General features: G+C 33.4%; 1 protein-coding gene across 1 annotated transcript in view; it reads left to right on the forward strand.

Moving 5' to 3' along the window:
• Positions 1–13538, forward strand: part of WDR17 (WD repeat domain 17) — a gene marked incomplete at both ends in the record, with an annotated part of 41748 nt that overhangs the window by 4809 nt on the left and 23401 nt on the right. The window contains 7 exons of the mRNA XM_080344228.1: positions 654–782; positions 1867–2050; positions 3790–4020; positions 9703–9954; positions 10460–10582; positions 10921–11108; positions 12258–12426. Coding sequence (XP_080200354.1) covers positions 654–782; positions 1867–2050; positions 3790–4020; positions 9703–9954; positions 10460–10582; positions 10921–11108; positions 12258–12426 — 1276 coding nt within the window. The remainder of the gene's footprint in view (positions 1–653; positions 783–1866; positions 2051–3789; positions 4021–9702; positions 9955–10459; positions 10583–10920; positions 11109–12257; positions 12427–13538) is intronic.

Genomic DNA, 13538 nt, shown 5'->3' on the forward strand with positions numbered 1-13538 from the left:
GATTCCATTGGATACTATAGGTCACTGTTACTATACTAGTACAAAGTTTTTTCTAAATGCACCTTAATGGCATTCAGAAAAATATTTCGCCCTCCATACAGTTGATAGTAAGCAGGTAGAAAGTGATCTGTAGCCAACATATCTCTCTAAAGCTGCTACACAGCATTACATTGCATAACCAACAGTTGCTCCTTTAAAATACTTGATTGTGTTTGAAGTATTAGCATATAGTTTATTTTGTCCAGCTGTCTTTGTGGGGGATGAAGGGAAGAAGAGAACAGAGAGGGCATTGCACTGTAATATAGAAAGTGTTGAAGAAGACTCCAGAAGAAAATGAAAGTGATCAAGAACAAATCAAGATGTATTCAAGTTTTCATGTGCTGTTCTCGCCTTTTTTTCCTCCCAAATGGATTTCTGTGAATGGTATTAAAATCCCTTTCTTGTGTAGCACTGAAGCCTCTGAACATCTGCTTGGCTTTATTTTACATGCATTCATTTGTACCTCATAGACACAAGATGTTGCTGTTAAAACTTAAATGTTAGCTATATTTTTATGTACATATGTCTATATTATTTATCAGAACAAAAACGTATTATTCTGTTCTTTAACATTCTGTCATCTTGTTGTAGTTTAATGAATTTCTGTTTTAAAGGCAAAAATGTCACACGTTAAACAAGTGGGACTTTTAGCTGCTGGATGTCAGCCATGGAACAAGGATGTATGTGCTGCTAGTGGAGACAGATTTGCCTACTGTGCTACCCTTGCTATTTATATTTACCAGGTAAAATTATTTTTATTTAACCGACTAGTTACATTTTTACATTGTTGCCTGTGTCACTTTGAACCCTTTCAATAAATGTTTCTACAATGCTTTTGGAAGTATGATTGCTGCTGAGATGATGTCTCTATAAAGCTCAATCTACCATTCAAGATATCCCTTCCAAGTTATTTTTTCTCCTTGTTATAGCTAGTGCAAAAGATTGATGTAAACTTTGTTTGAAGTTGTATGTGTCAAGAATTATTCTTGAAAGATAAGCTCTTAATCTAGCAAACACTTCAGGTGAATGAAGTGCAGTGATAGGAGAGCAGGTTCTGAGAGAGAAATTAAGTAATTCCATGGTTTTATTTGAAGCTGTAGTGTAAAAGTAATCTTTTGAAGTAGTTTAGTCTCCTGTGCTAAACTGAGGATTCAGTGGCCCACCTTTCCTGGATTTGTAACAAGTTATTAATTTCTTCATTTCTGAACTGCTCAGCACCATGAAGGTAGCAGTTGCTACACATAAAGACCTAATTAAAAATAGAAGTGCTGTGTTGTTGAATTTTCAGACTGGGAAATATGTCAGGAAATAAAGGATGTGCTTTTTTTTTAACTTCATCAGTTATACTACTAGTGAGATTAAAATAAACAAAATTTACCATGTCAGATTTGGGCATTTGATTTTTTTTTTTTTTGTAGATTTTATTTTACTAAGTGATTTAAGCAGTTAGGAGGATCTCAAACTCATTTATGTATTCTATCCTGTTTAACCCCTTGCAGGTCACTAAATGATTGTTGCCATGCCTATAAAGCAATTTAGGATTGTGTTTAAATGCAGTTAATAATAGAGTATAATAGTTAATAACCCAAAAAAAGGATAGATTATATTAATACTGGTTGTGTCAATTGAATATTTGACAACTTTTCTGTCCAAGTCAAAGGTATGAGAATTTAATTTACTGAGATGTCAGGTACTGACAGTTGTTAAATCCACTGCAAATTCATCTCTAAGTCTAAAACTGTTAAATGGACTGTTCTCCAACCCAACAGTACTTAAAATGAGTTTAGAAAACATGTATTTCTAAAAGGAATTTTACTTTTTGTTTAGCTGGATCACCGATACAATGAATTCAAACTCCGGGCAATTATGGCTGAGCATAAGAAGACAATCACAGCCATATCTTGGTGTCCGCACAATCCTGATGTGTTTGCAAGTGCCAGTGCAGATAGTTTAGTGATTATTTGGAATGTGACTGAACAGAAAGTTGTGGCCAAGCTGGACAATACAAAAGGTATTTCAGACATGTTGATCTATTTTATCCATACAGCTTTTTCATCCACAGGTATCAGAAATACTTGATATAGAGTAAATTCTAAGCAGTTTGTAGGCCAGAGGTTAAACAATTGCCTAACACAATATTCTTGTCAGATTTTTTTGCAGTTCATTTTAGAAAATAATGGTGGCATGTTTGAGTAAATTGCTCTGAACCATCTAGTAACTGGTAAAGAAAGAGGTTGTTCTTTTTTCTAAAGTACTTGACCAATTAGTGAACTGACTTTCCCGTTGCCTTCTTGTTGAGCAAGGAGAAGGGAAAAGAAAACCCATCACTGTATAAAAGGATAAATAATTAGGCTTTAAACCTTCTATGTTTTCATGATAATTTCACGGAAGTGAAAGCAAGTAAAATGTAGCCTTCAACAGATTGATGTATAAATTATTGATGAAGCTGAAAAACAGTTTTTGTTTAAATACCCTAATGCTTGCTTACTTGCATCTTCTCTCAGGACTTGAAACTGCTGATTAGGAGATTGTGATAGAAGTCTAAGGGTTTGTGTCTGTCACCTTTCCCTGCCCAGTTCTGATTCATTCCCTTCAGTCAAACCCTATTTCTTTTCTTACAGTCAGTGTCTGTCAGGTGTCCTTGACTCTTACATTGGCATTCTTGGAAAATAGGTACAGCCCAAGAACAGTCAGTATCTCAGGATCTCGTAAGACATTTCAGGACCTGCTACACTGTTTTTTCCAGAGCACTTAGGATACCTCCGTACATCTTCAATGTCCTGCAAAATGAATAAATAGTAAAAAACACATTGACTCGATCTATTCAAACAGGAATATTGTATCAGATTATGCATTAATATAAAAACTTACATTTATTTTTCAGTACGTTGCCTGTTTAAAAAACTACTTCAGCCAAACGTTACCTGTTAAAGACGTGTTATTATTATTTTAAACTTTTTTAAAGCTGTTTTTCTTTTAAGATATTATGTGTAAACCTCCTATAAATGCTGCTTTTACTGTCTTTGATACCACCGTATTAAATTGTCTACATACAAACAGTTTTGAATTCTTAGCTTGAGGAGTTTTTCTTACTGTTGTTTGTTCTTTCAGAGACATACCATTAAATTGTGAGGTTAATGATGGCTGGAGATGTTAAGGTCAAAATCCTTAAACTGAAATGTCTAGAGTTAGGTGTTAGACAACTGAATTTAAACTGGCATATATCCAGAAGGAAGCTATTGAGAGTTCTTTTTAAGAGCTAGCTTTCCAATTTTGTCATAAATATCTGCCTCTCTTATATTTATCTCTAAATTTCATCGTGTTTTGCAAAAATAGACATTTTAAAGTTTTCAGTATTTTTTCCACCTTAGTAGCAAATAGCTTACAGTAAAATATAATGGTAAACAGAATTGTAAATGAATGAAAGTATTTTTTACAGGATCAGACTTATCTTCTTTCATGTGTGAGATTGTTTTTGACACTACTGAAGTATAAATATCATAAAATACAGTCCATCAAAGTAGCATTAAAATAATGTGGAAAATAATTCTACTTCCTGCCTATGGATATGTGTAATTTACTTTTACACCATAAGATGTTCACACAGTTATCTAAATTTCAGTCTAATAGTTTTTGTATAGAAGAATAGTTATTGCTACAACTTTTCAAAACAATTGCTGATACAGAGTCAAGCAGTAATACACTGAATTTCAAATCCTGGTTCTTATAAGGTTTACCTGTATGTTTCAGGAATTCCTGCGTCACTTAGCTGGTGCTGGAATGCAGGTGATGCAGTTGCATTTGTGTCCCACAGAGGTCCATTGAACATTTGGACTATCTCAGGACCTGACAGCGGGCTAACTGTACACAGAGATGCACATAGTTTCTTGTCAGACATCAGTCTGTTTAGATGGCATCCAAAGAAAAAAGGAAAAGTAGTATTTGGACATACTGATGGAAGCCTGTCTATTTTTCAACCAGGTAAAAACTGATATGGTAAAATATTTGTATAAATATATATTATTTTTGTCTGCATATGTGTGCAATTCTGCACTTTTTTCATTTGGGCTTTAGAATGTGTGTACTTACATAAAACTTGTTCTTAGTTTATAGTGTTCCTATTCCTTCCTTATCACAAAAAATGTTTTCTAAGATGCAGAGCACAGAGCATTTTCTCTGCATCTTTTCTCTTTTTGTAGACAAGATAACATTACAATTTTCAACAAGTACAGTAAACTAGTTTTTTTAGGGAATAATAACAGCAATGGGCTTCTTCTGAATTATACTTCCCAGCAAGTTTGTTCTTCTGAATGAACTGTCTTGAATCTTTCACTTAGGCTCTTGCTGTGCTTGCATTTTTTCTGGAGTCTTACTACTTAAAATTCTAGAGTCCTCTTCATTTTTGTAGGTAGAATATTATGTCACACTTCATATTATCTTCATGATTCTCTTCTATTAAAGACTATCTGGGAAAATATTTTTGTCTGAGATCCATCGAGCATATTTGTGCATATGTTATAAGTTGTCCAGTACTCTGCTAATGAAGATATCTTGTTCATAGGCTAATTTGAAGCTAAAATTTAGCTCTCTTTTATAAATAGTTTCATTCAAAGATGGATATCTGCATTAGGTGGACTATTTCAGATTTTTTGGCTACTTTTTCCTCCATTAAAAAGTGATTTTTCAACTTTGTAATAAAAGTTGTTCTGTAAATAATGTGTTAATTTTACATACCGTTATGCTCCAACAGCCATGAAAAATTTATTCTCCCTCAGTTCACTCTACAACATCACTCAGTATGTCACAGAGGAAACATTCCCTTGCTTCAGTAGTGCTGGCTGAATTAGTATTGGCATTGGGAAAAGAAAGTCAGTTTTAAAATCGTAAACTCTAAATATGTACCGAACTGAGACTTCTCATGAAATTTGTCTAGAATGATTCAAATATTAAAACAGAAATAATGGAAAATTGATTTAAAATGTCAAAATTATATTCTGCAAACAAAAATATTATATTGGGTTGAAAAGCTAGCAGTAGTGGCAGTTTTGTATGTACCGTGACTCAAGTTGGTATCAAAAATTTGATTACTGAAAATTATCCATTACTGCTGGGGTAAAACCTACTCTCATCAGCTTGAAAATTGAATTTATCACAGAAATTTTGCCTCGCTATTTAGGATAGTTTTTGTTGTTATTCTAATATTATGCATATTAAGATAATTTAAAAGTAAGAATAAACTATAAAATGTGTTTCTCATTCTTAATTTGTATAAGATTCTTGGTTTCCAAAAGAGAACTAAGGAATTGGAAGTTTATACACAGTTGGGTAATAATTTTTGTCAGAACTTTCACTGAAAATCCGGGATTTAAGTAGTGCAGGTTACTTATACTTAACAAAATCTTTAGAATTGAAAAGAAAATGTTGCACTTCAGGCTTTTAAAAATCAACCTTTCAGGTTTTTATTTTAAAACTGTTTAGAATTTCACTTTTGCAAAATTATTCAAGAAAAGTCATCCACTTTCTGTTGGATGATATTAAGCACTTTTTAAACCTGATCACACTTCATTAAATGCATGTAAAAAACTTTTTAGTCAAGTGGGTATTTTTGTTTGAGTTTTATTTAACAAAATAATCACTGATCTGCAGAGGTCTCCTTATAGATTAGTTGTCAGAACTGAGTAGAATATTTTACTATGTGGAATAAATTAGTACAACAAATTCAGATGCATTCAAGAACAACCACCGCTAATTGAAATACCATAGAGCTGCTGTTCAAAGCCCTGACATGCATGCAATAAGAAATTTGCATATTTCAATTCAAAGAGTTATATTCTTGTAATTAAGACAATGATATTGGAGCAATCATAGTTACTTTGAAAGAACACAGACCAGTATTAGTTTCCTTTTAACTTGCTTTCTTTACACTATTAGAAAAGTATGAAAAATTTGTTTAGATAAAAACTTAGATGTGTTTAAGAATAAATCATGAAAATTTTGGTGAACAGATAAATACATTAAAACATGTTTAAAAATTAGCTAATATTGAAAAATAGATTGTGTCACTGTAAGTACTGTAACTGTGGTTACACTTTTACAAATTACTTTAATACGTATCAACATTCAGATATTAGGTTGGTGCAAAAGTAATTGCAGGGTTTGCATTGTTGAAATTTGCCGTTTGCTGTTGGCATACATTATTAAATAAATGTGGTTATGCTATACATCATTTTAATGTGCTTTTCTTGCTTTATGTTTTTTTGCTACTGCGTTATTACTTGCTATTTATTTTATATCTACTTTGAACTATGGAAGTGATGTTAAACAAAAAGCAAATTCGAGCAAGTTCAAAATGGGTTTTAAAGCAACGGAGACAACTCGCAACATCAACAAGGCATTTGGCCCAGGAACTGCTAACAAATGTACAGTGCAGTGGTGGCTGAAGAAGTTTCACAAAGGAGATCAGAGTGTTGAAGATGAGGAGCATAGTGGCCAGCCGTTGGAAGCTGATAACCAACTGGAGCAGTCATCGAAACTGATCCTCTTACAACTACAAGAAGTGGCCAAAAAACTCGACCTCAACCGTTCTATGGTCATTCAGCATTTTAAGCAAATTGGAAAGGTGGAAAAGCTCAATACTTGGGAGCCTCATGAACTGACTGAAAATCAAAAACATCATCGTTTTGAAGTGTTGTCTTCTCTTATTCTACGCAACAACAATGAACCATTTCTCGATCGCATTGTGATGTGAGACGAAAAAGTGGATTGTATATGACAATTAGCGATGGCCAGCTCAGTGGTTGGACCAAGAAGAACCTCCAAAGCCAAAATTGCTCCAAAAAAACCCATTGTCACTGTTTGGTGGTCTGCTGCCAGTCTGAACCACTGCAGCATTCTGAATCCCAGCAAAACCATTCCATCTGAGGAGGATGCTCAGCGAATTGATGAGATGCACTGAAAACTGCAATGCCTGCAGCTGGCATCAGTCTACAGAAAGGGCTCAATTCTTCTCCAAAACAACACCAAACCACACGTTGCACAACCAATGCTTCAAAAGTTGAAGAAAATTGGGCTAGGAAGTTGTGCCTCATCTGCCATACTCACCTGATCTCTTGCCAACTGACTAGGCACTTCTTCAAGCATCTTGATAACTTTTTGCAGGGAAAACACTTCCACAATGACCAGGATGCAGAAAATGCTTTACAAGAGTTTATTGGATGGTTGTTATTTTGATTAATAAAAATATGTTTGGGCCTAGTTAATAATGATTTAAAAATCATGATCTGAAACTACAATTACTTTTTCACCAACTTAATACAATTGAAAATGTAGGCTTATCCAAGTTATCTATTTTTAAAACTGCACATTTCTATTTTGCAATTTGTAGTCAAAATTAATCTGAATTTTGTAACTGATAGCTTTTAAAAAATAAGAATACGTAGAAGAAGGTGGTGTCAATAGGATGAATGTAGGCTGTCTTTAAAAAAAAAAAAAAAGGGACATGTACACACACAGAGAGAATTGGTACTTTTCAATAAGGAATAGAAGGCTAATTTTTTGCCTTGAGATCAAAGTTCAGCCTTCATCTCCCTCATGTCAGAATGTGTAAAATGGCTTGTTAACCAGAACTTGGTTTGTCATCAAGTAAAATCAATTAAAAACAAAAATCCTGTTCCTTACTTGTAAAGGTTTCAGACCTTTTGTGGAATATCCTGCAAAACACTATCTTAAGAGAACCTGAACATTGACAAGTTCCTGTTAATTGCTTGGAATTTCAGTGTGATTGACTCATTGAAGGCTTTAGTCTTTCTACTTAAGTGTGAGTCACTGCCCCATAATTAGCAGACTTCGCAACTTTTTTATTTCATTACTGTTATCTTCTTAGGTTTTTCTCTCCTGCCTGTACTTAACTTTTGTTTTTTTAATTAACTCCAGAACATCCATTAATGTAGAAGTACAATCAGTGTGAAGGGAAAATAGGCAAGGTTTAAGATTATTACCCTCTTTTAAAAAAAAAAAAAAAAATACAGTGCAGTCATGGAAAGCCAAATGTTCTGTACTAGTTTACCTTTCATTTGTTCTCAAAATAAGCACAGCTTCCTTAAATGACCTGTGACTCAGTTGCATGATTCACAGTGCTGATGTCTTCTTTTAATGGAAAATAAAATTTAACAGTTAGGGTTTCCATGAGCTTTGCTTCTGGACTCTTTTGTGAAGCACAGGTAAAACTGAATAGCTTCTGGATAGCCATACTCCCCCACTGGTTAATTGTGCTCACTGCCTTTGATCGCTTGAGGACTTTTTACCTTCAGTTCTTGAAAAGCTAACTGAAAAGTTACAATTCTGCTTTGTTATCAGTTCTTGTGTTTCATTTGAATGTTGATTTTTTGCTCAACAAAAACTCTGAACTAAAATTTAGGTAGGAGACATTATTAAAGAAGGTAAGAATCCCAAAGATTTTGGCAAATTTAGAAAAGTTACCTGATGATAGTTCTGATGTCATTCCTGATGCTTCAAAAGAGACAAGTGCACCTTTGCACTTATCTTATATAAATACATAAATAGAATGGAGAAATCAGTTTATGTAATTAATTGTTGTGCAGTCTTAAATTATTTCCCCCATTTCTGGTAACTGATCTATAAAGTTACCCTAGATACAATGTGCACTAGTAGCATTTCCCCAGAAAATCATAATGAGGGTTATTTTAGTACTCAGGATGTTCCCCGATGAGCAAAAGCTTTTCAGTTTCTTTTTTTTTAGTATGTATTGAAATAGGCCTTATTCTATATAAATTGTTCATGAGTGTAGGCATCTCATGACATTTTCCATAATATGACAAATTATTTGGATTCTTGAGCATCGAAATTGAAAATTAGATTAAAAACTGAGTAATGGAAGATGTCAATTCATTATTTCTAGAAAAGGAGTCTAAAATTGTTGGGTTTTTTTTTAATAAAAGATCACAACTTCAAAAATACAGATCTGTGTTATTAATTATTTGTTTGGACCATACACTGTCTTATAAAACCGAGAGACTGGGAAAAAAATAAGTGGGAAATAAACATTATGTTAAAAATCGTGGTTTTCTACGGTGTAGATCATCAAGTGAAATATGTCTTTTGTTATGCAGATGTCAAATTGGATATTTAATGGCCTCTTCTGGTTTCTGAATCTATGAACGCTTCATATTTGCACACAGTTTTGAAGAAGAAAAAATCTAAAGACAATTGTTCATAGTTTTTTGACTGCTCATTTTTTTCTAGTTCATACTGCTTTTATTTTGCCTTTATTTGCTGTGGAATGCAGATTTACTTATACTCAAATACCTTGTATTTTAGGCTGTACTGCAAGCTTTTACTCATGGAAATTGTTAGGACAATGTATATGATTTAGCATACTTTTCTTTATTATAAAATTATGTTAATAAACCTGACAGCTGATTCAATTTTCCACTGTGTTAAAAAGAAATTCAGATCTGATAGAGTCAGAAGTATTTTAAATCAAATATTGCAAAGCCACCTTCATTGATTTCACTGGTGCAGGCAGTAGATCAGGCTACTACACATTTCAGGGAGAGGCAACAATGATGTTTGCAAACCTTGTAACTATTGGAAGGTTATACATTGTTTCATTTTCAAACAATCTGTTTTCTTGTGCTCCTAAAGGTTCTAGAAATCAGAAACATGTTTTAAGACCAGAGTCTCTTGAAGGAACAGATGAAGAGGATCCAGTTACAGCGCTGGAGTGGGACCCTTTGTCAACAGACTACCTTCTTGTCGCCAATTTACATAATGGTATTCGACTAGTTGATTCTGAATCTCTGTCCTGCATCACAACTTTTAATTTTCCAAGTGCAGCAGCATCTGTTCAATGTTTAGCCTGGGTTTCTAGTGCGCCTGGAATGTTTGTAACTGGAGGTAAGCCTTTTTACTTCCTGATTTTTACAAAGGTAATAAATAAAGGAATAAGTATTCAAAATTGATACTTTAAGACTAACATTTCTGTTTCTAAACATTTGTACAAATAAAACCATCCCTGCATTGTGCAAGAAAGATACATAAAACTGTGGAAAAGAACAGAAAACTACACAGAAGCAGTTTTTTTGTTGTTGTTGTTGTTGGGTATGTAAACAAGTGACTTCAAGCTATTTTTTATAAGGGAAGTGAGACTGTGAGAATATTTTCTAATGAAAGAGGTTCAATTGAGCTTATCTACTGAAGTTTAAAAAACTAATGCTAATAATTATCATTCTTAATAGTGATATAACGATGGAGATGACAGCACCTGCTTATAAAATTCTTTTTAGGATTCTAAGTTTAATTCATTGTTATATTTGGATAAACTGCATACCTCTGTGTACAGTAAAAGAAGAATAATAAATTTTTAAAATAATGAATTTGTATGGTTTTTTTTAAACCTCAGATTCTCAGGTTGGTGTGTTACGTATTTGGAATGTTTCACGTACAACACCTATAGATAATTTTAAATTGAAGAAAACCGGTTTCCATGGTTTGCATGTGCTAAGTTCTCCTCCAAAGAAAAAGTGTAAGTATAATTTTGATTGTTTTTCATTGCAGTGGCTGCAAGTTAAGAAAATCTTGTTGGTAAATCTTGTTATATCTGAGCTGATCTCTTTAAGTTTGTGTTGGTTCTGTGATTCTTAATTAAACAAAGTAGCCACTGGTGCCGGTGGACTGGACAAAACGGAGTCCTTCTTTAGTGGGCCTGGATTCATACAGGATTTCTGCACTTTTGTTTTTAATGTCATTGGAATACAAGCATTTTACTCTGTAATTGTTACTTAATATGAATTTAAAAAAAAAAACCGTTTTTATATTTTGCTTTTTTAATATCTTTTGCCTTTTGTTGTTGTTGTTCTTAAGCATATTCATCACAGTATCCTACTAAAAGTCGCCACACATCCTCAACAAGTGAGGCTGTTCCTCCTCCAACTTTAACTCAAAACCAAGCATTTTCTCTTCCTCCTGGTCATGCTGTCTGTTGCTTCATGGATGGTGGAGTGGGGCTTTATGACATGGGAGCCAAAAAATGGGATTTCCTTAGAGATGTGGTACGTTTCATCTCTGTCTTTGGAATGAGAGTTTATTTGGCTTGTATACTTTCTTCTAAAAGCAAAAACATGGAGAATGATGTCTTCACAGCTCTGTGAACCAGTTTCTATCATTCAAGAGACTAAATTTCTAGGAAGCAAAATGACCGTTCTGAAGTTGAAAATAATTCTTTATTGCAAAAGACTGAAACCTGTTGGAAGTATTCTGGCAGTTTTTATCCAGAAATGAGGATTTAAGGGCTTGATTTTTTTTTAATTGAAATTTTAATTTGATGACCTGGCGGGTTTTCTATAATCCAGGTAAAGGTTCTAGTCATATCAGAGAGAAAAATTTATACTACACAGATGGTGAGGTCACACAGTTTAAAATGACAAAAAACAAATTACTAAATCTTCTTTGAAGCAGAAATTCAAACCTGGGTTTATCGCATATTAGGTTAGCCTCTTCACTGGGCTTTTGGTTGTTCTTGGGAATTTTTCTGTTTTCCTCTTTCCCTCATCCCTTTTCATTGGAAAAACTTGAATAATTTTCAGCTGTACTCCCCCAGGTGTTTGGATAGAGACTTCTGGTTGGTGTTCTTTATAAATTTTTAATAGTTTTGGTCCTGTAAAGCAACTGAGGCTTAAAAAGTTTCCTATATATGATCTGTTTATCATGTATATGTCAAGTTAAATTCTAAAAATGCATGTCTTGGAAAACAAGCAATTGACATGTGGAATTTCTAATGGATTGAAGTTTAAACTGTAATAGCGTATAGATTGTATTTCGAGCATAGAAAACTCAATGGAATACTAGAAATCTTGTAAAACATGATAAGCATACAAAGTGGTTTTTTTTCAGTTGGATGCTTTCTACCTAGAAGGGCAAAATTATTTCTGTTTTTTTTAAAAAAAACATTTCTCAGTTGTTTTAGCTTTTTTTTTTTTTAATTCTATTTTTTTCTGTCTTTAATAAACATCTTTGAAAAGGAGTGTTATAGTCCAAGCTATTTTATGCCTTTTAATTTTAACTGATAAGCCATAACCTACAAGTTATTTTGAACTCATAATTTATCTGACAGGTTAGAATACAATGAGTTTGATCTAGAGTTGGACTTCTGAAAAAGACCAAATGGAATAAAAATGGATTAAATATTTGTTTCATTTAAGGGACATGTTGAGACCATCTTTGATTGCAAATTCAAACCTGATAACCCTGATCTTCTTGCTACAGCTTCATTTGATGGCACAATAAAAGTTTGGGACGTAAATACTTTAACAGCAGTTTACACATCTCCTGGTAATGAGGGGGTTATTTATTCCCTTTCTTGGGCTCCAGGTAAGAATATTTTGCTTTAGGTCTAAATGTTCTTTGAATTAGCACTGAATAGCAGCAATTTATGTTATAATAGTACTAGTTTGATAGAAGTGTATCTTATAAGCTTTAAACACAACTAAATTATTATCTGTGAAGCTTGTAGAATTCAATGCTTCAGACCTTGTTGAGGCTCACCTTTATGAGGAATTATCTCAGCATTTCATAATGGCTCAGAATGGTGGGCACAAAATCTGTAGAGCCTTTCTAGCATTACATGAAGCAGATGATGAAAAGGCTTTCTTTGCCTGGGGAGCAGCTAATTAAAGGAATTTAGATTCTATTTTTTGCTGAAAAAGTGAAACATATGTGGTTAGTTCTTTCTCTTCTTTCTTTGTGTAGAATTCCAATCACTAAAGAGCTCTACTTTTAGTTTATTAGAATAGGGAACAACTTTTCTGCAAAACATGTATTTTTTTTCTTAGACAACTCACTTAAGTCAGTGGGAAATTTTCTCCTTAAAACTGTTCTTCAACATACTTAGGTGAACCTGGGAGTACCTTTCTGATAGTTACTGATGTCAATAGTTGATGATAGGTAGGCTTTCTTGTGCGTGTTAATCCTTCTAGAGTAGGTGCATTTTTCAAAAGGTCTAAATAATTCCGCTCATTGCTTTTCTTATGCTTTTAAACTCTAAGAAATAAGAGCAGACAGGAAAAAAATATTGTGGTGGGAAGCTTAATGTAGTGTACTTATGTGAAATGAATTTGCGCTTTTTTTCATTTCAAAGAGTCTCTTCCACCTTGTTTCTTTTCACAGGTAATTTGTCTTGCTATATGGAAATTACGGCAATATGAAATACAGTGGGTTTTTTGTGTTATTCTGTTTTGAAATTTAAATTCAGTTTGTAGTAGTATCTCACACGGAGAAAACAGTTTTTTCACTGTGTGGATGCTTTTCAAGTTTTATACTGTAAGGTTTTGAGGTTTTTTAGAAAGTAAATTTAAGATAATTGAAAGCATATGCTTTAATTTCAGTTCTTTACCATCTGTCCAAAAGCTGATGTCCATACCAGACAGAACTTTCCATGCTTCTTTCACATTCCTTACTCCTAGAGAGTTCCTCTCTACCTAGTA

Source organism: Nesoenas mayeri, assembly GCF_963082525.1.
Source record: "Nesoenas mayeri genome assembly, chromosome: 4".
Classification (NCBI taxonomy): Eukaryota; Metazoa; Chordata; class Aves; order Columbiformes; family Columbidae; genus Nesoenas; species Nesoenas mayeri.